The sequence below is a fragment of the Periplaneta americana genome, chromosome 12, assembly GCF_040183065.1.
Source record: "Periplaneta americana isolate PAMFEO1 chromosome 12, P.americana_PAMFEO1_priV1, whole genome shotgun sequence".
NCBI classification, from domain to species: Eukaryota; Metazoa; Arthropoda; class Insecta; order Blattodea; family Blattidae; genus Periplaneta; species Periplaneta americana.
In genome coordinates this window covers 109,718,488-109,746,440 of record NC_091128.1, presented here as the reverse complement: position 1 = coordinate 109,746,440, position 27,953 = coordinate 109,718,488, and the positions used below count along the sequence as shown (strand labels likewise).

General features: G+C 33.1%; 1 protein-coding gene across 1 annotated transcript in view; it reads left to right on the top strand.

Moving 5' to 3' along the window:
* ninaC (STKc_myosinIII_N_like and MYSc_Myo21 domain-containing protein ninaC) overlaps positions 1-23,636 on the top strand; it is a 109,102-nt gene extending 85,466 nt beyond the window's left edge. Inside the window, exons 20-28 of the mRNA XM_069841932.1 lie at positions 7,691-7,762; positions 10,477-10,524; positions 12,119-12,249; positions 13,430-13,632; positions 14,239-14,342; positions 15,275-15,531; positions 16,849-17,093; positions 17,427-17,568; positions 22,178-23,636. Coding sequence (XP_069698033.1) covers positions 7,691-7,762; positions 10,477-10,524; positions 12,119-12,249; positions 13,430-13,632; positions 14,239-14,342; positions 15,275-15,531; positions 16,849-17,093; positions 17,427-17,568; positions 22,178-23,104 — 2,129 coding nt within the window. The 3' untranslated portion in view covers positions 23,105-23,636. The remainder of the gene's footprint in view (positions 1-7,690; positions 7,763-10,476; positions 10,525-12,118; positions 12,250-13,429; positions 13,633-14,238; positions 14,343-15,274; positions 15,532-16,848; positions 17,094-17,426; positions 17,569-22,177) is intronic.
* The last annotated feature ends 4,317 nt before the right edge of the window (positions 23,637-27,953 follow it).

Genomic DNA, 27,953 nt, shown 5'->3' with positions numbered 1-27,953 from the left:
ATATATTTTTCATGAATTTTAACTTTCGTGAATATAGTGAGGCTTAGTGGAGAAACTTACTGGATATTTAACGTACACCTGACTTTTTAAAAAAACTCTTATTTAAGCTTTCAGGTAAATGACATTGTCAAATTTTATATATTTTTCATCAATTTTAACTTTTGTGAATATAGCGAGGCTTAGTGGAGAAACTTACTGGATATTTAACGTACATCTGACTTTTTCAAAACTCTTATTTAAGCTTTCCGGTAAAAGATATTGTCAAATTTCATATATATTTTTTTTTCATGAATTTTAACTTTCGTGAATATAGCTAGGCTTAGTGGAGAAACTTACTGAATATTTAACGTACACCTGACTTTTCAAAAATGTTATTCAAGCTTTCAAATAAATGACATTGTCAAATTTTATATATTTTTCATCAATTTTAACTTTCATGAATATAGTGAGGCTTAGTGGAAAAACTTACTGAATATTTAACGTACACCTGACTTTTTCAAAACTTTTATTTAAGCTTTCAGGTAAATGACATTGTCAAATTTTATATATTTTTCATCAATTTTAACTTTCATTAATATAGCGAGGCTTAGTGGAGAAACTTACTGGATATTTAACGTACACCTGAATTTTTCTTAACTTATATTAAAAGTTTATATAAATGGCACTGCCTACCTACTTCATAAAATTTTAACTTTTATTAATATATTGAGGCTTAGTACGAAAACTCACTGGGTATTAAACGTACTCATAGGATCTTCTTAATTCTCATTAAATTTTTACGTAATGACATTGTCAAATTTTATATCTTTATCATAAATTTTAACTTACATTTATATATCGTAGTTTAGTAGAGAACAGTTTTAAAGTCTGAAATTTACATCTGAATACAATTAATGTTGTGTTATTTGAGTGTTGAAATATTATCACGCTTTATTAAAACTTGTTTAATATCTTCATATGCAATAAAAAGTAGCTATTACTAATTTTTAAGCCAGTAGACGGTACTAATATTAAGTCAATCAATATTTTACTTGTAAATGATAATACTTAACCTGCAAATTCAAATATTTAAATTAATTCCAATATTTTAAGCTTCATCATCCTCCTATTCCTCCGAGAATAAGTACATTTCTTATATACATGTATTATTACAATACAGTGTTCTGCAACAACGAAACAGAATTAATGTCGTATAATATGCTTTCCAAGAGGTAATGACACAAATGTGATTTAACACATTTCAATGTTAATTATTATATGATGTTTCCTTTAAGGAATCTCATGTTATGACTGATTTAGGCCTATTGTAATATTACAAAAGTAAGGAAATTTAAATTTGTATATTAACTTATTGAATCTTAATACGTAGATTTAGTGTTCTTATTTATTTCCAATTGACTTAGCGTAAGCGAGTTTCACAATTTTCATACGAGCGTCTCAATTACCATTATAAGCAAGATGCATACGAAAGAACTATGAGAGTATTTTCGGCGTGTTCTCGACTATTGCAACTGATGGCAGGCACGAAGCACTTTTGCGTCTACATAGTATTTATTGAATTTTTGTAAGGCTTTGGTTTGGAGATTTTAACCTCAAAGCGACACACATTAAAACACAGGAAATGAATATTAGAATATTATTATATTATCGCGTCTGCCATTTTGAATTGCTGCTTTCAAGGTTTGCGAGTTGTTGCGCGTACGATATTAATCAATATCGCATATGTTTAGTTGGAAATACATAATGAATAGCAGTACTTTAATTTATGTTATTAAGGTACAGCTATGTCACATGTAATTAGCGTATTATAGTATGGTCGAATAAAAACAAATATTATTCAACATACAATAAAGCTATCGGAAATTTTGGAATGCGTCGCAATTCAATTGTTGAACAAATAAATTTTAAAGCACGACATCAAGGTAAGCTTTATCTTTCATGCCCTAATGTATTACATAAATTCGTCTGTTACAATTATATCACACACCTAAGCCGTGAAAGACATTGTCATATTTCCATTATAGATTAGGTACTATACTGTTTATGTTATTTGAAAAGCCATGTTACTACATTTAAAGAGATGTTTTGTCTTTCTATAATGATGTATTTTCCCGTTACTGTGCTACCACACTTGAATTCCCTACCTTACTTTCTATCTTTGTCCCTTCTTCAAGCTGTAGATTATTTCTGGAACTTTGTCACAATAATATGCGCATGCAAACATTTAACTAGTTTAAAATTAAACTTATAGTCTAACAACTCATTAAAACTATCCAAATAAATTTAATTTAATTTTTTACAAGTTTACATACAAAAGTTAAATGAATTCTTGTATGAATTAGTTACCATATTACAGACTTGCTAATTTGGATTTTATACGACCACATAGAGGTAGTTTTTTTCACATATGTATTGCCATGCAGTATTCATCATGCATGCGCATCTTGTGGTTGATTTCCAGAAACTCGCTATTGGAGTAATTTCTTGTAATATGTTCGTTGTATTTACATGTAAAATAATATCACTGTCCTCCAACTGTTACTAGCATCTTGTTCTGTATATGTGAATATTTATTTTTGAATGAATAAAATTAATATTGTATAAAATCTCAACTTATGTCATTATTTCTAATAGCAATGTTTTGGAAATCATCCACAAAGTGCCTACTATGAATTCTTCATAAAATTTGTGAAGCGTGCATAAACTCGAATTTCCAGAGTTCCTTTCATGTATAAATTAACTGATAATACAGAATGGAAGTGAAATAACCCTGCATATTTTCAGAGCGAAAAGCTCACGTCGTATTTAACAAAAAAGTGTAATACCGTATTAGTGGAAAGTTCATAGTTTTTTTTTTTTTTCAGAAAAAAAAAAAGTGGTTTTCCAAATGTTTAACACCCTCTGATTCGGTAACTATTGCGAGTAGGATCGTGAACTACGTCCATATCGATAGAAAATCTAATAAAGAATCATTTATCTCTCTGGTATATTTCAATAACGTGGACAGTTTTGTGAAAATTTAATTTTAAAACCACTAATTTCAAGCCACTGAACGATGCAACCAGATTGCAACGTTGTAGCCAGAGACGGAGATGCGAGGAAGTCCACATATGGAGACAGACCTGAGTTCGTTCATCTCTTATACATATCTGCGTTACGAGAAGAAAGAGGATTCTGTTAGCGGCGATGTTGCCAGACTGCTGAAACTTCCAACTTAATTTTCTAATTAACCGTGCATTAAATTACAAAACGTACTATAGATTTTCTACCTACTTAAGTGAACCCTATCGCCCCTTTCAATCTGCAGGATTATTTAACTTCCACTCTGTATACAGGGTGTTTCAGAATTTAACCAAAGAAATTGAAGGGTTTATGGAGGTGTCCTAGGTAAGTATTTTGAGATAGGGAATAGGGATCTCAAGATTCAAACCTTCACGTAATGGCGTGAAATATATTTTGGGCCAGTACGCCACTGATTAAACCTGCACGTGACATAGGGGTACATTTAGAAATATGTCGGATACAATATTGCTATATCTCGTAGCACAATCGGTAAACACTGTAGATGGTTTCTGTCAGAGAATTAAGTCGAACGTTCAAACTTCAGTAGGTAGTTTTTTTAACTTAAGTTATGTAACTTTAAATATGTAACATTAAAAAGCCAGCTCTAGTTATTCTGTAATGTACATGATAATACGGTTATTGTTCAGAAAGATGAAGAAATAATTTCTCTTTTTGTTTCTCTTAGAGGAAGTAAGCAATATTCAGGAATTACTGTACAGTACAGTAAGTACGTACATATACTATAATGAAGAAAAACAAATTGTTCCTCAACTACTCCCTGTCAATGGGAAAACAGATTATAGGAACTGTTCAAAATGACGACCTCCTCCTTAAGTACAGTATTTTTCTGCAATAAATAAAGTACCTTTTCTGAAGTTCATTAATTATTCTGGCTTAACCATTAGAAACTACGTACAACGAATTTCATACAACTTAAACAATAAAATGGGACAAAATACATGAAAATAACACAGAATACAAAAAAAATCATGAACTCGTCACCTTTATAACCAAAGGCCAGCGTGTTTCAAACAAATGTCTGAGTTCCAAAGGGGACCAAAATGACTGACTGTAAGGCTTACTGAACCAATGGCTAGTACTGTACAGTACACGCTTGCCGAAGGGGTAATAAATATTACTGCTTCGATGGTTCAGAAAAGAAACAATACAGAGATTTCATCAATAAAATAAGAGGTAATTGGATACAAAACGGTGGGACTCGAACGCACTACAATGCAGTGGCGTACTGTCTCATTATTTGCCGGCAATTTTACGGATTCTGTAAAAGCTAAATTTTGAAAACATGGGTCATTAGTTCTTAACAGTTGAGTTTCCACCAATCCTTGATAAGGTTAGAAATCATCTCATACCATTCCAAACCCCTATTTCATTTTAATACTGCATTAGTCAATGAGTAGGCCTATCAAATGTAAACAAATTTAACAACAGACATTTTTCGTCGGAGACCCCGGGTTCCTTATCTCAAATTGTTTGTCAACAACCCCTTCATAATCAGATAAAGTTCTTCGGTTGAATTCTGAAACATCCTGTATATAAGATCACTAACAACTCCTAAATTTCGAATCGAAATATAGTCATGTTTTTCAAATGTATTGTATAATCCTAAAACTGTATTCCCACCTTCTAGAAGAATAACTATATTTAAAATGCTCAGTTTTTATTACTGATTATAATTAACAGTAAAAACATTTGTAGTTTTGAGAAGCCTACAATGACTTTTGAAACTGTGAAGAAAAATTCACAAAGCAACAATTCATTGCATCATAAAATGATACATTACTTATTATACACGTGATGTCTATAAAGATAAATCAGACTCTTTAATTATTAATTTGAAATGTATAGTTTATCAGTACCGAAACAAAATGCACTAACATGTATAAATTAAATTTCCATATCACATAGGAATTGTTTTCTTCGCGCACAATTCGAAGTTCGGGCACCACTGGAGTAGTGAGAAAGATACCTCAGACTATTATATTTCCCTCGTTTGAAAGTCCTTTTGATCGGTTCTTTTACAAAAACAAATGTTCAAATTGCATAACACTTTATTTTCATTACATTCCCAGGAAAAATGTGTTGCTATTAAGTATACAACCACATTAGTTAAATGACAAAAACTATAAGAATCAAAACTGAAACGTTACTATGGGAGGCACTATTATCTGCTGTTCTCATTTTCCTAATATTTTTTTTAAATAAGATTGTTAACATTCTATACATAAAATGTAGATTATCGTCCGCAGTGTATGTAAACCATTTTTCTTTCAATTATTCTGGTTGACACTAACAATAGTATTTTAACATAACTTAAAAATTAATTAGCTAAATCATACATTTCTAATGTAAACGATATTCCTAAAAAAACATAAAACACAGTAAAAAAAAAAAAGATGAACTCATAATCTATACTTCTACACGAATATCTTATGAAAACTGAAATTATTACTCTCTATTCATCTTCAATTTCTGTAGCAGCGATTTTAGTGACCTCTTAGGACAGTAGAACAGGAATATTATATATATATATATATATATATATATATATATATATATATATATATATATATATATATATATATATATATATATGAATGAGTGGGGAAAATAAACATTAAAAGTTACGCGAAAACGAGTCCTTGCAAGGAGATCGGGGCTGAGAAAAAATGAATATGTGAACTCCAAGCCTGCTGGCCACTTGTCTCACTCAGAGTTTCGCTATTCCACTCAAGGAACTCTAAAAAAATTTTAGGGGAAAGCCGAAAATGGACGTACACATAAAGGGAGGAGGTAGGGGAGAAGGAGGGGAGAGATGCATGATAGGAGCGTCGAGAGAAAAACGCCGGAAGGAGCATGTTACTCATTGAAAGGTACCGAATCCTTTCGCTGTGTAAGTAGATTCAAGTAAACTCGCCCATGTACCAATGGTAATTTACGAAAGCCAAAGCCTAGATTATATTTCGAAGACATCTGTTGGGAAAAAATGCCAAAATTTCGCGGGGACGAGGATGTAGGTCTGTGGCCCATTTCTTTTAAGACTCATCCCGAAATTTGCCTTAGCGCCTTACGAAAGCCACGGGAAAACCATAGGCAGATAGTTCTGTTGGTAGAATAAAGTTCCTGGTTCAATACTGAGATTTTTCTCGTTGCCAAAATGTTTATAACGGCTTTGAGGTCCACTCAGCTTTCTGTCAATTTGAGTACCGGTACTAGACTTTTCCGGGAGTAAAAAGCGGTCGGAGAGTGGTGCCAACCACACCACCTCATTCTAGTACCGAGGCCATGAAAGCATGGAGCTCTGCCTTCATGCTTCCCATACGTCTTTATGGTGTGTAGTAGGGGATATTTTATATTTTTACTATATATGCCAACGTTACATAAAGGAAATACGTGAGATAAATAAGTGCAAGAAACGAATGAATGAAATTAGAGAACAGTGGTTTAATGTAAGAAAAATATTTAACAACGAATGTATTTGTACACGGATAAAGCAATTATTAGTGATTAGTAGTAAGTAAAATGAGATCGAGATAAGTAAACTAATAAACAAAAAGGATCAAGAAAGGAGTAGTGGTAGTGACAATTTGAATAAGTTACATTAAGTCATTAGTGTTGGAATGAAGGAGAGAGTAGAAGAAATTAGTTGGGGATGGATATAAGAGGTTGCAGAAAATAGTGAAGAGAAAAACGAAAGTGGGAAGTAATAAGAATTATTGGGAAAGATAGTATAAGGCTAGTTAAAAATGGAAGAAAAAGTACGGAAACGAATACGCAGTATAGTAAAATAAATAGTTACTATATGATAATGAAAAATAGAATTTAAAAATAAATATTACTTAGGATAGAAACAGGAGATAAGTTCACGATTGATATAAAGCATTGACTAAGCATAAAAACTATATTTCAAGGACAGGAGGGAAAGCATAAATGTGACGTTTGGGTAAGAAGAGGAAATAAATTATTAGGTATGAAATTTAGGTATAATAGTGTGTCTGCAAGAAAGTGTTTATGTAATAAATGTAACTGTGGCACTGTATGAAAAATTACAATGAATGCAATTGCTGACATGAAATATAGACCTACATATACATATCAACGTTGCGAAATAAATACAATAACAGAAGACATGTTCCATGGGCACTTTACATATGGTGGCTTGAAATCATAATCAGAGATTATAACTAAACTTTTTACATTGCTGTAGAATACGTTTGTCAGATAATTTTGTCTAGTTTCCAACATTAGAGCACTATACCTGTATATCACATCACAGAAAGTTTGGATAGTAATTAACGAAAACTGTACATATTGTTTTCTTCTTACAGAAATTGGAAGTACGAGTAGAATGGACAATCAACATAAACATGAAAATTAGCGATCATCTCATTCTAAATTTAGATCTCGCCAATATTTTCGTGATAGAAACTAAATAAAGTGACCTCAGTATAATGCTTCCGAGACAGCAAACTTAATTTAATAAAGCTAATCCTAATATTTTAAATATTAATATTGATTTTTAAATAAAATTACACAATCAAGTTTCCTCACTTTGCCAGTCTTAGTATTTACTGCAACATTAATCACTTCATTTAATGAACATTTTCAGTTGAGAATGGAAAAAAAGAAGAGGAAAAAAGCAATCTCACTGAAGAAGCAGCCGTTATCATGATCCAGAAACGTAAGATTATACTTCATTAATCAATTATTTACTTATTGTGTTTTTACGTCCTATTGTCTGCTTTTATAATAAATGTCAAAATATATAAAATCTAAACATCATTTTGTGTCATGTTTGTCCGATGACTTCAAATAATCTGTTATCTTCCTAGCAGAAATTCTTATTTTTCATATGCAGACTTCCCAATATATTTGTCCAATGTGAGTGAGTGAGTGAGTGAGTGAGTGAGTGAGTGAGTGAGTGAGTATGCATGCTATGAACATGGGAAAGAACAAGTCAATTCTTTCTCAGATATGATTCCTAAAAATATGACGAACAAAGAAGTACCGTATAACAATATTATCTTCTCTTGGGGATAGATTTAAAAAAATTAATTTTGTGTTGAACTTTTGGATGGTTCCATGAAAGCGTTTAAAAAAGAAGTTATTTATTTTGAAGAGTACCTTGTGTGGAGTTATTTATTTATTGTCATTTTCAGCAGTAATAGTCATAAAAATGCATATTTCAATTAACTGCTTAAAAATAATTACACATTTCACTCGTCAATTACGAGTATAATAACATGGGAATGTGCCTGTGGAAAGTCGGCAATGCTGCAGCCAGAGTGCATCAAGAAGAATTATGTAAAGGAGACCATCCACCTGTGGTGCGAATAGTCCATGAATAGCCAAGGCCGACCAGCCGGCTGCTGGCCTCATGTGTGCCTCAGCAGAGGTGAACGATCAACCAACCAGAACGGATGTATCGTGTGGTAGCGCAATGATCTCCCCAGCTGTAATAGCTGGTTTACGAAACTGGATTTCACTACCTATTGTAGCTCCCCAAATTCATCAAGATACTAGGTGAATACCGATCCCATACACTAGCCATGAGAAAATTTCTTCCCCATGAAGACTCAAAGCAGCGCACATTCCGTAACGCGAGTTCCAGGCATGATGATTTATATCATGATGATATGGCTCGAGACAAAGTGAAAGAGTTTCTCGTTTAGTCAACTGTCCAAAGACAAGTCTGAACCTCGCAAGTGATACCAACAAGGCACTGCTTATGAGGCAACTAGGCCAGGAGATAATGGGGTAGGGTGACCAGTTTCTTTCCCCCTCCATTGCATAAATTGCCGATTAGTTCATATTACACTAATCAGACTTCAGATGCATACAAACAATTGAGTAGCTTAATATCAAAGACGGACATCTGACCTCAATCGAAATTTAGATAGCTGTGGTTTTTTATACAATTTTTCATGCTCTTTCCAGTTATAGTGAAACCATATGCAAACTCTAACACTACATTTACAAAATAAATTGTGTTAAATATTACGAAGAACACTGTGAATTTAAAAATTGCCTCTAGATCAAAACAATGGAGACGACAGATGTCCGTCTTTGATATTAAGCTACTCAATTGTTCTTCCTCTGACACATATCGTCAAGTGAGATGTAGGCCTACTGCCTGATAATAGATGTACAGTAGTGGCAAAAAAAACCGGACCGATCCTTGTAGCTGATTTCAGAGTCACAGATTCAAATTTTGCTAGCCACAAAACACATCCATCTTGTATAATTAATTGTAACAATGAAATTTATTGCATTTGTTCGATTCTTACCGTCTTTTGTTTCCTTCAGTGCCTCAAACTCAGACGAAAAAACTTTGAGAGTTTTATTTTCATCTGGCATCAATATTACATTTCTACCTCTATTCGGCAAAGATAACTGCATATTTTTACATTAAATAGCAGTACATACCTCTGGCTTCACTATTCATATTGAAATTACCACAGTTTGACACAATACACAGCACAGGATTCGTTTTTATCAGCTACAAGGGTCCGTCCGGGTTTTTTGCCACTACTGTACATATCAGCCAAAACCTCAATCAGAGACAAGTTAAAGAGTAGGACCTATGTACTGCTACTTATACTCAGCAGCGTTGCTACATATTGTATTTAATTTTTTCGAAAAAAAACTGAATTTCTTAATAGATTTTGGTATTTAAAACATTATTTGACAAAGTCTGCTCGTAATAACCTGTCCTATAACTGAAGAGAATTAATGTAATACGTTTCCTTCCACTCTGTATGAACCTACATCTACAGTATTGAAAATTTTACACAGCAAATCTGCACAAATTTCTGCTAAAAAGGTATCAGGGGCTTATTTGAAGTCTTTGTACAGCTGCACGTAAACACATATAAACTACATACTTCAAATATAGTAAACTTTAAGTTCTGTCAAATCACATAAACTTCATGATTATGCATATTCTGTTCAATAAATCTCATCACAAACAGAAATCATAATTTAAATCAATACATTGCACATTTTATAAAAGTCAATGTAAATAACAACTGAAATAAAGTTGGAAGTTCAGGTTTAATTTTTCACTGATTAAATTTCAACCTTCTTTACCGTGTTAATGTTTAGAATTTACCTTGCTTGACTAGTTTCGATGTAAATCCTAAACATTAACACGGTAAATAAGTTGGAAATTTAATCAGTAATATATTAAGTGTTAAAAGTGTAAATAGAAAACTGAAATTTAATTTTTGTTTCATGAATATCACAGAAGATAATCATGAAATTGTATAAGTTCAGTTATTATAGTACATCAGTTTTAATTTACCTGCCTTCAGAATAAATCCAGTACATAAGATATATTTAAACAGAAGATGATTTATTATAATCGTTACAACTGTAGCAATCTGCCTGTTTCAGAATACCGAGGCTACCGTGTAAGGAAAGAGCTGGGCCCACTCACAAAACGTAAGACTGCAATACTTTTGTGTCGTTGAATTCTCATTAACTTTTAAAAACATCTTCACAACAGATACCATATTGCAAATAACTCCAGTTTGAAATTAAAAATATTTTATACAATTTTTATGAGTCTATATTTCCATTTAGTTCAAAATTCCACCAAAGCAAATAACGTAAACACACACAATATAAAAATATACAAGTATGCCTCATTCAAGAATTCAAGGTGGGAAGTTTTGATATGAACACACGTATATTTTAATTCTAGAAGACCCTGTTTGTAACACAGCAGGAATGTCCTCAATTAGTTGCCAACAATAGTCGCCTAACATTCTAGATGACCACTTTCCTCTATATTGTTTTTCCATGACAAAATCCTTATGGAAAACGTTCTCTGCATTCGTAAGTTCATAACTGACAGCACCCAGGTCGAGAGAAAAGTCCAAGTGGGAAGGCAAGAAATGTATTTTCAATTAAATATTACATCCCAAAGTACTATATTCATTTAGCACGTTCTCAATTTATTTTAGTTTTCAGTCCTTACATGTCCTAGAAAATTACAGCACTCAGTCTTTAATCTCAATTATGATATCTACGTAACGATTAATTTTTGGTCCTACAGAATTTATCTGTCAAACAATTATATTATAAAAGACAAAAAATACTACTGAAACTATAAATTGAAAACATACTGTTATTGAATGCCATCCTCTACAACCCCAAATCTATAGACAAGATGTTTGGTTGGGACTATCCGCAACACATATTCCACTATCCCAAGATATATATATATATATATATATATATATATATATATACAATATAGTAGACCCTCGATTTAACGGACTAATAGGGGCTAAGAGGTTAAATCCGAAAGTCCGTTAAATCGCGAATTTTAAAGGGTAATATTTTATAATACAACACTGAAATTTTAATACTACAGTACAGTACAATGTAATTACTATTCTAATACTAAACACTATACAGTATTAGGGTCCGATTATAAACACAGTACAGTAATAAAAAAAAACATTTTAGACTGTTTTAGTGATAGAAAAACCCCCTTTCTGTTAGTGATGGTCCAAAAAAAATATACAAGTACTTATTTACTGGTTGCTGTGCACTAGTAGGCTGAATGAAGAAAGCATCGATCTTCAGTTGCTTTCCAATTGCATGCTGTTTTTTTATTACTAAAGATCGAAACTGCCTAAAATAGTCTAGAAATAGAGATTTTAAAATATGTCCGTTAAATCCGAAGTCCGTTGAATCGAGGTCCGTTAAATCAAGGATCTACTGTGTGTATACATATATACTCGTATATGCTCATCTATTTTCTTCAAAACTCTAGGCGACATCACAAAATGAATTTCACTTTCGATTAGGAAATACAAATACATAATATTGTATTTTTGTCAGGTGCAAATTTCGGTGCTGTTCAGTTACACTGAACAAGAATATGTATTAAACACGAGTTAAGAAAAATCAAAACTTGTAAATTTATAATGAAAGTCTATAGCAAAATAACTTCTGAAGTAGTCTCAAATGTACCTGTACGCTAAAATGTAAGGTTAACCTTAAAACTAGTCATGTATTTTATTAGGTAAACTGGACGTAAATACTGTGGAATTCATCCGAGAGTATTGCAGAAGGTGGAAAGCAAAAACGATATTCCAAGTGCTGCTAATGTACCGAGCGGCCAGACAACAAGACCTCGTCTACTTCTCCCAACAGGTCAGATGTACTTCAATCACTGAATACTGTGAAACTGTACGCTCAAAGTAATTATCTTCTTTAGGAATTTGTATTAGCAATGTAAGGTATTACAAATAAGATACCGTACATAACACTAAATTTCAGTATCACATTTTAATTTCGGAAAATTTCGCTTCCGAATATCTTTCTTTTAATGAAACATTGAGTATGATATTCAATATGTTCAAATTTCTTTCTAAGAAATTGTGTATATTCCTGGATCTAAAGCTATCGAACATAGTGTACAAGTACCTCTTACATCAGAACATCATAGTGGCAGTATGCATGCCACACTTATCTATACAGGAGAGTATTTTACTGTTTAAACTGTTTGAAGGGATGATCGCCCTATTTAAAGTACATTATACTGTTGACTTTATGGCTAACAGATTCCATGTCTTTATAGTGTCTGAACAGTCATATTTCAGTAATGCACAGGTGCAGAATATCTGTGTCTTTAATTTATTTTCCATCTCCTCATATTAGCATTCTTCATCAGCACAATTTTAGTATGCAGAGATAAATTTACACCCATTTATTCCATTTTAAAATACATAAAGTATGACGAAATAATTGTAAAATGATGGTAGGAAAAACTGGTATTCTGACAAATCCTTTTCTCACAATAAATTTAACATGAATTTTATGGGATTTAAATTCAGATCTCCTAACCTTTAGCCATTCAGCCAGAACTGAACCTTTAAAATGTTCACAATATGAAATGAAAAGTATCTTTAGTACACACAGATTCCCGATATATGATGTTATATGATATGATATATGATATGATATGATATATGATTTTACTTGGTTATTTAACGACGCTGTATCAACTACAAAGTTATTTAGCGTCGATGAGATTGGTGATGATGAGATCCTATTTGGCGAGATGAGGCCGAGAATTCGCCAAAGATTACCTGACATTTGCGTCACGGTTGGGGAAAACTTCGGAAAAAACCCAACTAGGTAATCAGCCCAAGCGGGAATCGAACCCGCGCCCGAGCGCACTTCCGGATCGGTAGGCAAGCGCCTTAGCCGACAGAGCTACGCCGGTGATATATGATATGATATGATATGATATGATATGATATGATATGATATGATATTTAAATAAAAGCGATAATGCAGTAACGATAATTATTAATTATTATTCCAATAGGTTCACTTGTACAACCAGGCAGTGATGAGTGGGTTGGATAAATGTAACAGGGAACAAATGTCCTTGGACAGTGTGGAGTGTGGAGCCCGCGCATCTCTCGTGCTTGGCAAGAAACGTCCAGCTGTGTGGAAATTGCCATTTCGGCTTGATCAAGATCTTCCCTACTTTGACACCACTTATCTAAATGATCCTATGATTTCAGGGTGAGTAAAATTCGACAAGCACCGGTATGCTTAAGCAATAAATTCCTACAAACACGTTACAAAAAGTGATTTTTTTTTATTTCCAAAAACATCACAGAGACTAATATTGTCTTTATATATTGTCATCAGTGGTGGAGTAGTTATAGGTTTGTCACTGACTCAGAGATTCACGGGTTCAAACTCGGAGAATGGCAGCAAAATTCCATTATATGGTCTCGTTCAGACAGGAAGTAAAGCTGAAGTCTCATTTTGTAGATATATAGTACTGGTACGTAAAAGAATCGCTTCTTTAAAAGACAGAGCTCAAGGTAAAGTTAAGTAGCAATTTCTCACTAACACAAAAATTCAATACTGCTGTCTATCAAGCTCTATTATCATAAAATCAAATCCACTTCACAAGTGTCTTTATATCAGAAATTAAATTATCCACACTGCCAAATGGCAGAGGATGGAAAGAACTCATTTAACATATACAGAAGCACGGAAAATATATCAAAACTTACTATTTTCCAGTTTGTCTTTATTTTTACATCCTTAGATTATTCAAATACAAAATTATAACTGTCCCGGATGTCTGAGTACACATTATTCTACACTTTATTTTAGGTCAGGGCCTTCATTATTCAGTGAAGATGACCATGAAGCATGGGACGCACCTCTCCGAAGAGGGAATTTCACGCCATGGAAAACAGACAAACAAATTACAAGAGGTAACATTCCAATAATATGCAGACTCCAATTTTCTTGAACATGTTCCAGTGACCATATTTTATACAATATGTACGCAATGTTGAAACAAAATTAAATGGCACTGTTTTTGCTTTTGATAAACTGGCTCGCCCTATTTCATCTATTAGAACTAGTAACATTCCAAGCATGGAACTTATTTTCTGTTATGTTTAGAGATAATAGGTTTTGCAAGTAATTTAGTTACTATTTGTTTCCTGAATTTATGTACTTTGTGATATTAAAGATTGTAACATTACTTTGTATTAAAACATGTATCGGTAGCCTGTGCATTTTTGGTGACTAAAATTATATTTTAATGCCTAAAAATAGTATTTTACAGCTCATTTTAATGTTTCTGTGACCTATTTAGGATCTAAAATCAAGTTTTTTAAACCTAAAATCCGAGGTCTACGATTAAATTTCACATACCAGTTTCTTAAACATATAAAGTGTAATAATATTGTAATTACAATAAAACAATATACAGACACTTAAAACTCTATATTTTCTGAACAAAAGCTTTTGCTATCCTAGTTCTTATCGTTATTACCCATATTAGAATCAAAGTGTAGTTATGCTAAGCATGTAGCTCCCATGTGATGGTTGCAACAGTTTCAATCAAGTGTAGGCTCGTAGACTGAAACCCTAAATCTTCTGTTGACTAAATGTATATATAATTATTGAGTGTTATAATGACGCAAACATTTTTTATTATACAAAATTAAACACAAGTTAAACTAAGTTAAAAATTGGATGGCTGTAAAAAATTACGTTTCAAAGATTTTTAATAATAATAATAATACAAAAAATATAAAATACCAATAATGTAAATTGCAAACAATTTTAATAATGAATCCGCCCTTGACAAAATTTTGTGTACGCCACTGTCAAACATACGTCTTTCTTGTTCCAGATAAAGAGGTCCAGACAAGTTTCTCTCCAACGCCAGATGATAATGAACAAGAGGAGCACTTTATTCAAATACCATTCTGCAGGGACCCAACTGAAGTTCAGTCAGGAAAACTGCTCTCACAGGATAAGACAGAGAAACCAAGTAACATAAACAGTGTTACTGAACAAAAAGAACGCCACACACCATCTCCCGTACAGCCATACGTACACCATAAGAGAACTGAAGTCTATAATCCCGGAAAAGCCAGACGTCTAGAGGTATGAGTAGTAATCTTACTATACGACAAGTTATTTCTTTCTTAGTTAGCGATTATACCAAGAATTACATTGCAACACGTCAAACTGTTTCATATAAAAATGCAAATGTTTTAATATATAGCCCACATTAAGATTTCCATTCATATGAAGATCCTCCACTTACGACCATATTTAAAAGAGGTACTTACACTGTACAATTTTGTAGGCCTATAGTGGTATATCAAAAGTAAAAATAATTAATTTTGTTTTCACTGATTATATCACTTGCAGAATTACCACTAGTATGTAAACACTTCTACAGAAATGTGTACCAAACACGCTGTAGAACTTCCATTAAGATCGAAAAAATATCCAGTCAGATTGGAACAACTACCAAACAAATACCATGGGTGAAAAAGTGATATGGAATTATGTGAAAAAATTTAAGTAATCTAAATGAATATATTACAAGACCAGTCATGCTGACGTTGAATATAAATTAATGGATACTAACATAATTTGAGGGGTATTCACTGACAAGTACACTTCGTAACTCTTGAACCAACCTATAGAGAGTCTCCAGCAATTTTATTCAACAAAATAAGAGATTTAGTTTGGCTGTGCAATAACAATCTGATTTCTAATACTCGGCAAATATTTTATATAAATTTAAACTTTCGATTAACTGACTAAAATTCAGTTTGAAGTTTTAATAAATATATTTTTAGTACACGCTCTCTAAAACAGTTTTTTTTTTCGAACTGTTATCAACTCGAAAAATTTAACTGTAGTGGCATAGGCCACTCTCCTTTAAAACTAAAATTTTAAGTCGAAGTATGCACCATTAGATAATATTTCGTGCAGGAATTGTATCTGTCACCAATAAAATTTAAAACTCCAAATGCTCAAAAACAATCTAACTTTAATTTAAACATTAATTTCTTTAAAAAGTTAACAATAGCCTGTAGAAAGTTTTAAAATCAGAATGAATGTTTAATGAAATATTGGATTATCTTACAAAATGAGTATTTAATATTAATGACTTCACTGCAAAAATAGGATATTTGATGAAATTGTCATAAAATTATTTAATTATTTAGCAAAACTGAATATAACACTAAATAAAATATCAAGATATTACATATTTACACCAAATTTCAACTCTGTAGATGAAAACTGTAACCTTGAAAGCTGGATAAAGGAAATATTTGTCTTTCTTTCTGAATTTCCTCAAAGTGATTGATTTACAACATATCTCACTTTTAATTTAGACGGCGATATATTACTCATATTTTGGAATTCTATTTTTAACATATTTCATCTTCGTATATATTGCAGCAGAGATATGAAATGGATAATCGCGCAATGGAAAAGGAAAACAACAATATTCTACGAGATACCAGTCCGAAGTACAATCAAAGAAATATTGCCTCACCCACACCACAGCAAATAAGAAAGAATTCTAATAACAGTAATTCAAGAGACATTGACAATAATATGAGATATTCCAAAGAAAAGAAATGGGAATCACCAAGCTCCACTAACAAAAAAGCGTCAAACAACTTAAAAAATCAGTATAACCAGTAAGTATTTTCCTTTCAAACTTCAATAACGAAGATGCAATAATGTTTCTTCCCTGTAATGAGTTTGTGGACTAATGAAGTACAGACAGAGTAGTTAAGACTTGAGGCCAAGTCCTTGGGAAACAAAAAATTCTCGAAGGAATATCATACCTTAGTTACGTATTTTCTTCACTTCTTAATAATTATTTACAAGAAGCATACAAAATATTGCAGTACATTTTAACACGACATTTAAATTTAGAGAATAATATGTTTTCAATGCAGAAGTGCATCATGATATGTTAATAACACATCTATGCATGCTGTCTTCTATAAGTATATTTAATTGTACAGACAGGAGCATGTGATGACCTCTCAGTTTATAAACCGAGGTGGAAAGGGTCATCTCTCTAGCAACCCTATTGCTGAGATGGAGCTGAAAGGCAGAAGATCAACTGCTAGAGAGGACAGTGATGAACCACCATTCAACTTTCAGGTAATCAGGACATGACAAAAACAGATGACACTCAAAAACTCGGATTTGTAGGCGACAATTCAGCATAAAAATTGTTCCACTTTGGATAGCCACTTTAGAAATATTATTGTTATCTATCCACCTCATATAGTATTGTGTCTCTTTTCTGAAAAAATTCTGACCAAGAAATTTATTGAGAGACTTTTTAAAATAATCTTTTAATAACACTAAAAAAATGCACAACGTTCAGATATATGATATATATATTTGATGTCCACATTTACATCCATGTAATGTGGACCTCACAATTTTTGTATCCAGTGCCACAATTACATTCATTACAGATATACCTTTTGTAGTTGCTCTTATAATTTAACTTTCGACACATTTAAATCCTAACAACTTAATTTAGATCATTCAAAAATTGACACTTTTACGACTCTGTTCTTGATTTTCAGTACACTTACGTCGAACACACAATGTTTCTAATAATAACCTACTTGTTACTAAAACATACTACACCACTGTCCAATATGTTCGTTATTATGTTTGTTTCTTGTGTACATTTCATTTTCAGATCTCACTAATTTTCTACATATTATACTTCGTTATCCTAGCTAGCCTCCTCCACCATACTCCTTACCTATTTTTATTACCTCTATCGTCTTATTTAACTTCCTATTGCACTCCTCTAATTCATATTTCAATTTACTTACTAAGTCCTTGGTCATCTCTTCCTTAGCCGTCTCTGGACCAGAAACATCCACTTCACCATTTTATGTTATAAACTAGACATTCTTGTTCTTCACTGCATTTCTCACCATTTCAGCTCTTGCACTCACAGAAACAATTTCACTTCTTCTCTCGGCACTGATCTTCCTTCCCATTAATCTGGTTAAATCACTTGAATTTTTACTCGTGTCACTAAACTTCATTGCATTTGTGGTACTTAAGTCGCTCTTATCTGATTTCTTCACATATGTTTTCTTCTTCTGTATTCTTGCTCTCAGCATTCCTTGTTCTGTCTCGCTTTCTTCGGCACGATCTGCAATTCAGCTAATTCTCTGTCATCTACACGTACCTGGTCAATGACCTAGACAGTTTCTTTCAATATAATAATTATGCTTCGAAAAATATATATACAGAGTGAAAGTGAAATAACCCTGTAGATTTTCAGAGTGAACAGATCATGTTGTAACAAAAAAGTGTAATACCATATTGGTGGAAAGTTCATAGTTTCCTCAGAAAAAATATTTCTTTCCCAAATGTTTAACACCCTTTTATTCGGTAAGTATTGCGAGTAGAATTATGACTTTTGTCTATAACAATAGAAAATCTAATAAAGAATTCTTTATCGCCCTGGCATATTTCAATAGTGTGGACGATTTTCGTGTAAATTTAAAATTACTAATTTGAAGCCACTGACGTCTTATATCTGTATTATGAGAACAAAGAGGCGCCAATGTTGCCAGATTGCTGAAACTTCCAACTCAATTAGCCATGCATTTAATTACAAAACATAATATAGGTTTTTTATTCATTTAAGTGTACCCTACCATCCTTTTCAATCAGAAGGATTATTTCACTTCCATCCTGTATACACTTATTCATACTGACAACAAGTAACCACCCAGAAAATTAATACTGACCTGTACATGAAACCACTACAACATAGTTAAATGAAGTCAAATTATAACACATCTTTTCATAGTCAATATACGTAATAAATTACCACAGTGTCATTAAGCTATGTAACAGCCTGCAAAGTGACTGCATACTGGCAATGATCACTTCCCTTGTGGCAAAACATGCTGCATACCATTCAGTAATTAAAATGAGCCCACGAAACATGTAAGATATTCATTTTGGTAATACAAATATAATCTCTTCAGGGTAAAGTTGTCAACATATAAATACAATTATCAGCCATTTTACACATTTAAATTTGGATGATCCATATTCAGAATTATTTTTTTTTAATTTGTATTTTGTGCTTGATACCAACAACTTCTTTTCTTCTTCTATAAAGCGATAAAATTCTGCACAACTAAATTTAGGTTTTCCCTGATACAAAGTTCAGCTTTTACTATTTACACACTTAAACAATTCAACATTCCATAAGTTATTCATGATACACAAGACACTCTCCACAAAAACACTGCTTGCAGAAATAGCAAACACATGTTGAACTACTATTCTTATTTGTGGAGATACTCTGGGGCATCTGTATCCTGAAAACATTTACGTAATTTTCACACACTTGTCCAATGTTTATGTTTTACAAAGGAAGAAGACTCTTCATTTAATAAGCACAGTTCATCATAGAGAATAGGTATCTTCATCTACTTGAAGCCCTAGTTTTCATCCAATACTTAAATCCCTTTTAACCTATTTGATAAAAGCTCTTAATACAAATTTTACAACTCATGATCTTTATGAAATTCAAACTCATTTCATAAAATTACCGGCACAAATAGGACCTGTAAAAGTTGATACCAGTATCGGTAATCATTTTGAGACTACGAGTCAGAACAGTGGTTAATGTGTGTATGATACTCAAACGAAAATTAAATAGTTCTGGACAGCAAGAAAATTCCATAGGAATTTCCTGATGTCACCATTGCCAACACGACCATCATATAAAGGTACAGTCAACTCTGGATATAGTGAACTTGGTTACAGTGAACATTCGGCTATAGTGAACCTAAATCGTTGGTCCCGACCCAAATACATTAAAAAGTACATTAATATTTCCATTTATAGTGAACCTTCACTTCGGTTATAGCGAACCTTAAAAATTGAAGTTACGAGAGTTACATCCTGACAAATTCTTATTTGAAGTCAGACCTTGTATAAAATTGAAAGAATGTGTTGAGAACAACATTCTAAGTTTCTTACTCCTTTAGTTAAAGGGCAAATGTAGAATTAGTGATTCCTAGACAATAAGCTGTACTGTAAATCCAGGCAATGAGTGACGACCTTGCCTCACTCCATCATCGAAGGGTTGCCATTCTGTTTTCAGGCTCACTATTCTACTGTTATTTGTAATCCTCCATCGTCAAAGGGTTGCCTTTTGTTCTCAGAAACATATCCATTATGAAGGATATCATCGAAACAACGGAACATGAAATTACCTTTTATTAAAAGGGGAAGGACAATATGTCCAGAGCATAAATGAAGGTAAGATTCTGATGGCTTTCAAACTCCATCAACCTCCTCCCAGTTTCCATTAAATGACCCGGGAAATTCCAAGGCTGAGTATGCAGTCACACAATAACAGCATTTGTCATTTCTACCAGATTAGTAGATACTTCAGATTTAGTGAACCTCGGATATAGTGAACGAAATATGCAAGTCCGCAGAGGTTCAATATATCCAGAGTTGACTGTATATATCAGATAATAAAAGAAAAATATAGTACGGCCCAGAATAAAGTATACTGAAGTTTAAGTTGTACTCACAGTTCAGTGAGAAAAAATTATTGGCGGTATTGTTAATGTTACTTCAGTTGTTGCTAAAAAAGGCTGTGAAAGGCCGAGATGTAGGAGTTAGTGTGAAAAGCGATATGTGAACTTTATGAAAAGGAACTTCATAAAGATCCACCATCAAAGCAAACAATATTACTCTTGGTGAATAAATTCAGGCAAATTGGCTCAATGTTGTGTCAATGAAAAGGAAGAGATGGAAGGAGAAAAACAACTAAAGACATTGCACGTATTGGTATTGATGTTTCCATAGCTGTTTTTCTCCTCCCACTTCTTCCTTTCCGTTGACACAAAATCGAGAGTTTTCCTGAATTTACTCACCAAGAGTAATATTGCCCGTGTTGATGATGGATCTTTATGAAACTCCTTTTCATAAAGTTCACATATTGTCAGCTTAGAGTGTAAACCTGCTAACTGCCAACAAGGGAAGCAAAAAACTGAGTTTAAATTAAAGTATAAGTGGTATTTATATCTGTATTTTGGATTTGGTCTTAAAGTTTCAGTATTAATTTAAACTCAATTTTTTGCTTCCCTTGTAAAATTTCCTTTCTGGTAGTTAGCAGGTTTACACTCTAAGCCGACGATATCACTTTCACACTAGCTCGACCTACTGCATATGAACGAAAATAAAGCTCTACGAGGAATTCTTTTTCTTGGATACTGAGTAATATTTAGATTATGTTTCTTTCACAGCTTTCTTTTCTTTAGCAACAACTGAAGTAACAATTAACAATGCCGCCAATAATTTTTTCTCACTGAGCAGCGAGTGCAACATAATCAAACTTCAGAATACTTTATTCTGGGCCATATTATATTAACATAGGTGCTAACAAGCGATTTGTATCTATGAGAAAATTTACGGAATAAAGTATATTAAGTACTCTCAAAAGACTCCAAAAACTCTTTCGTGTAAATTCGAATCTTTTACGCAGATGCCAGTTATGCCTAGAAGAATGAGGAGGTACGGTTGTGAAAGTATTTACCAGTTTCCACCCAGAGTTACGCAGCAAGTTTCAAAGATCATTGCTGGTCTGCAGCCTGTTTGCATGTCATTGCGTAGTTTAAAGATGGCTCTTTATTAACAAAGTGTGATAAAATAATGGTCTGCAAATTTTTCCAATAATGAAACTGTGAAATATTTTTAGGCAATGCTGAGGAAGACTAACACCAACAGAGCATCCCTCAGAAGGAATCATGAGAAAGCACCAACACCTGAAGAATGTAACTCAAGATCAAGCATTAGATCTAAGCACACAAGTTCTGTTTCTAGCATGAATAGATCTGATCTGAAAGAGCCTTCTTGGATAGAGAATGAAAATCACGAAAAAGCAAGAATCAAAATACCCTGGAATGAAACAGAACAATGGAGTAAATATGAAACTCAACAATGGGACAAATCAGGTTCAACGAAATCTTGGAATGATAGTGACAATAGTTCCTACTCTAAAAAGTCTTGGTATGAAAATGAACAACAAAGATATGACTCTATGAAATCAGATTCTGTTAAATCTTGGAACAAGAGTGAGCAAGAAGATAAAATAAATTCTAAGAAAACTCGAAATGAACTGGGCAGATCAATTTCTATGGAATCACAAAATGAAAAGGAAAAGAGTGACAGATACGAACTGAGCAGATCAATCTCTATGGAATCACAAAATGAAAAGGAAAAGAGTGACAGATACGAACTGGACAGATCAGTCTCTATGGAAACACAATATGAAAAGGAAAAGAGTGACAGATACGATCTGTATAAAACAGATTTTATGAGCTTACGAAATGCTAGTGAAGAGAGTGCAAGATACGGCTCTGAAAATTCTTTAAGTCAGAGCTCTTTAAGTAGGTCAAATTCCAAGAAGTCTCTCAAAGGAAACGAAATGTTTCCGAAAACTGATTCAAAGTATTCTGAAAAAGAGAGTTCTGTGGAAGGATCCAATTCCAATTCAAAAATCTCGTTGATTGAGGATAAACAGCACCTTACAGAAAAAGAAGAGAAATGGGTGAGTGAAATAGAAACAACTACGACAGAATTGGTTCCTGGTCTAATCATACAAGGACAAGTAGCAGATCTTTAGATAACAAGACTAGTACATATAACAGCTGAGTACGTCAGTCTGCTTAACCCCAAAATATGGAGCTATATTTGATATTTTCAATGTGAGTTTTCTCAGACTGTGTGGTGCAACATTCTGGTCAACTTCTAAAATATTATATAAAATATATTTGCATATTATTTGACCATAAACCTTTTCACAGATTTGATGACAAACTTTAATTAATAGTTAAAGTGCCGAGAGGTAGGATATGAAACAAACAAAATTACCATTTGATGTAAGATGATAATGCAGATGATGAATGTAATATGAAGGTAATTATTACTATCACTTTACATTTCTTAAAGTAACAAAATTGAGTCTTTTTAATTCAGAATGAGGTATTATTTCAAAGAATCCTAGTTTCATAAAATTCAGAACTCTTTGGCTTAATATACTCTGTCCAGCACTGTACTCAGCTGTGATGTGGTTATAGATGTTGACATCATTCTTGTTACTAGCATTGTGATACCTTCATAATAACTGTATTAATCGGTTAAATATATAAAACAATTTCTTCTATTCCAAAATATAAAAATTATTCACTACAAACTACTTGATTTAATGTGTCTCACACTTAAAATCTATAAAACCACGGCTCGAAATGGACCGGGGCAGATCAGATCAGAACAGTGTTCTGGTTCGTGAATTTCAGGAGCCTTTCCATTCCGTCCGGTTCATTTTAATTTGGTATTAATTAGATATATATAGTCGTTAATCATTATGGAAAGTAACTATATGACAACATTTTTCACTTGTATAGCTTAAGTTTTTCTTTTAAATTGAAGCAAATTATTCAGGATGAGTACATTTTATTCAATCTATTTTTTTTTTTTCGATTAAAAGAAGTGACTACCGTTTGTGGTTTCTGTCAAAGTGAATTTTATAAAGGAATTATTACAATTTCCAAAGATGTGTCTGATATTTTTATACATGGCCATGCATGGGTTGGAACTTTATTAGTGGCAACACTGCTGTGGAAGCAAAACTACACGGAATTAATTATTCTCACTTCTATCATATGTTAGTCTATGTCTAAACTATCTCACTGTAAATGAATTTTCTCTTCCGACTCAAATCAGCGCTGCAGTGAGAAGAAGAGAGTCTTGTGTGAGTTACCAATCTAAACTATTGTGTTTTCGCCATGTTCACAAAACAGGAACAGCGTAGTTGGTTGAAAATTCAATGTGCCCGTGATCGCACAGCAAGACGTCATGAAGGTCTTGTTGAGGCATGTGGGGAAACGGCGTTACCATACAGAACAGTGGCGAGGTGGATTAAAGTTTTCAATGAGGAACGTGGTAGACGTGGCTCAGCCAGGTTGCCCTAGTGTCAGTGACAAGCAAGTGCAGTTTCTGTGCTGTTAGACATAGATCGATGTCAGACGATACATGAGTTAGGCCAAGAGATAGGATTATTGCATACGACTGTGCTGCATATTCTAAAGAATCACCTGAGAAAGAGGAAAATTGCATCATGGTGAGTTCTCCACGATTTGACGGAAGTGCAGCAATGGATACAATAAGACACTGCTCAAACTCACTTGGAGTGTTATGGTCATGATGAAGATGCTTTTTTACACCGTATTATTGCACTTGATGAGAAGAGATATGGGCCAGATCGTATGAACCTCAACTTAAATGCCAATCCAATGAATGACATCATTACAGGTCGCCACGCAAAACAAAGTTCGTCATACTCCTACTATTGTGAAACTTATGGTGATTCTTGTGTACGACTGTGATGGCATCATTCTAACAATATCGTACCGTAAAGGCAGACTGTTGAAGCATAGTATTTCTGTCATTTTTTGGAGCATAACCTGATACCAGCGTTGTGAAGGAAGCGGCAACAATTTTTGCAGAACCCTCCCAGCATTTTACATGATAATGTTCGGGTGCATGTGGCACACTCTGTAGCTGATCTGTACCGTTGCTGGGGTTGAAAAGTGATTTCCATCCACCATATTCACTGGACTTAAACCCCTGTGATTATGACTCGATCCCAAAGATGAAGGCATCACTTCATGGCATTCGATTCTGGACTGTTCCCGAGATTCTGCAGGTAGTAGATCACTCCATCAGAAACATCAACAGAACAGGTCCTGCTACAGGGATACTACGATTTCCACATTGCTGGCAACGAGTTATTGACAATGTTGGTGACTACATTGAAGGACTGTAGAAGTTTCTCACAGGTATTACTTTTGTATTAGTAATAAATAAATAGTTGCCACTATTAAAGTTCCAAACCTTTGTATTATTTGATGCGTACTTATATGAATAGTTCAAACTTAATTATTATAAATATAGCATGGTAATACTTGGCGTCATCTCACTAGTCATTAATTCCATCATCATCAATATCACCATCTCCACGAAAATAACACAGTATTCTGCTTCGTGAAAATGTACACTTCAAGCCCTGTATGAAACCACATCATAGAGAAAAAGAAATTTGGGACAACACTGGATGCAATATGTGTATTACAGGTACTATTATTACATTGAACCATAAAACTTTTTATGGATTTGATGGTTAGCTTTAGTTAAAAAGCAAAGCAACAGCCCTCATCACGAAAGACAAGGTATCAAGACACAGTACATTACATATAGTATTCATTCCTCAGAAACTCCTCATTCTAATGTTTATTGTTAAATAATAAAAAAAAAAAATATTTTGTATTTAGTCTGATGGTTTAAAAATTAATTTAAATCACTTACTCCACACAATTTTAATTACAATTCACAGTTTACTAACAAAAGTTCAAGAATGTAAAAGTATCAAAGCCATGAACTATACTGAATTTTGACAGCAGATCCAATCAAGGCAGCCTACAGTACAATCTACACAAAATATGAACTGCAACTGTGAAAATGTATTAACGTTATTTGCTTCACCAACTGAACATTCTGTTTTTTACAGTATTCTGTTTATGTAAAAATTAGATACGAAAACATATGTTGTATTAATGTTTAAATTGATTATTTAATATATCAAATGGCATTATAAATAAGATAATAACACTTTCACGTGTGAAGAATGTAAGTCCAAATTAAACTTGAATAAACTGTGTAACTAACTGCACATACTTTCTCATATAAGGGATTTTTTATCTTTCATATAATGTATGTATGAATGCATGTATAATATAACAAAACAAATCACTACATTTTCCTTGCATATGTGCCTATGAAAATCTCTTCCTGCTGTTGCCCAAAAGGTTTCTACTTATACCATTTATTCAAAAGAATAACAGCTTCCCATAATGGGGTCTTGGAAAGGACATGCTGAGCAGAGGCAGCTTTAGAGGTATTGCCCTTGTGCCATGTGCACCAGATATCCTTCGTCAATTTCCCCCCCTTGCCAACCGTCACACATGACCTTAAAATAAATGTCAAAAGGGTTAATAAAAGGGATCAAGTGCTCGAATAAACCCTCGGTTTCTCTAAGATAAAGTTTATTTACAAGAAGAAAGATTGATTCCGTAACAAGAACTGAACGCATTAGGTGCCAGAGAATATCATAGTAATGCTTAGTCAGTTTCATGCTTCTTAGTATGATAGTACAAATAACATATGACCCAATCTGATAGTAAACGAAACAATATTTAAGTTCAGTACACATAATGAAATAATAGTAAATCTGGCAACATTGAGGAAAACCAAGACCCGCAAAGAACTCAATCTGATCAGCCTAATTTAACTTCACTGTATCAAATGCATGCTGAACAGAGAATGAAGTGAAACAAGCTTGGTACAATTTAGACCCTTGGACAATTTAAACTGATTAAACACAAGCAAATCTTCCGGCAATTATTACACTCCATAGAGCGAAACTAAATCAAGATACAGGAAACATACCACCCGAATTCCTGTCGTTGAGCATCTAGCCTAGGCAAGACTAATTTCCGAGTGCAGATCTGTTCTTCAACTGGCCCTATGTACAATACAAACTCCACACGGAGGAACAGATTATTGGACGGGCCAAAATATGTTGCCAACATAAGTATACAAATATACTGTTACACATGTAAATAAAATGTAATTATTTCTCATTTTCAATTGTACATTCACAGTGCTATAAGATCATAAATTTTATAAAAATACTGGTTTTTCATGGAAAGATTCAAGCAGAATGTATTGATTTGAACTACTGCATCAGGTCAGAGGTAATAATGTCGTTCACTTACTCGTGCGCTGCTGAATAGCTATTTTTAGCAGCTGTACATATTATAATGATGATAGGGTGATGATGGTCGCCGTCTTGTGGCGTCCCCTGAATTATGTTAAATGAATATAGACAAAACGACCAATCCAACATGTTCAAAATAGATAAGGACATTGATATGTTTGCAATAATGGAAGCCAATGTTACATCTGAATAATTACAGTACCGGTACTTTGTTCTCTAGAATTACAATACATTTCTACAACCTAAAGCAAGACAAATAGTTAGTGGCATACCAGTTGGCATCAAAAGAGGAATAACTTCAACCTTTAACATTATTAAACAAATGACTAAAGAAGACAAATCTGAAATTTGTAAAACAGAACTTTGGGTAAATAAACAACATTTCAAAATATATAGTATATACAACCCCCTAATAACAAACTCAATTTAAACAGTATAGTAGTTGCACCTAAGACTCTCATAATTGGAGTCTTCAATGTTAATTCTAAAAAATGGGAATAACCATACATCAATTCTACTGGCCTTTCAATAGAAGATTTTCTTAACAACCAATCAATCCAATTATTATTCAATCCAGAAGACCCTCCAATATTTCTTCAATCCCATGGAACATCTAATCCAGATTTAACTCTTAATA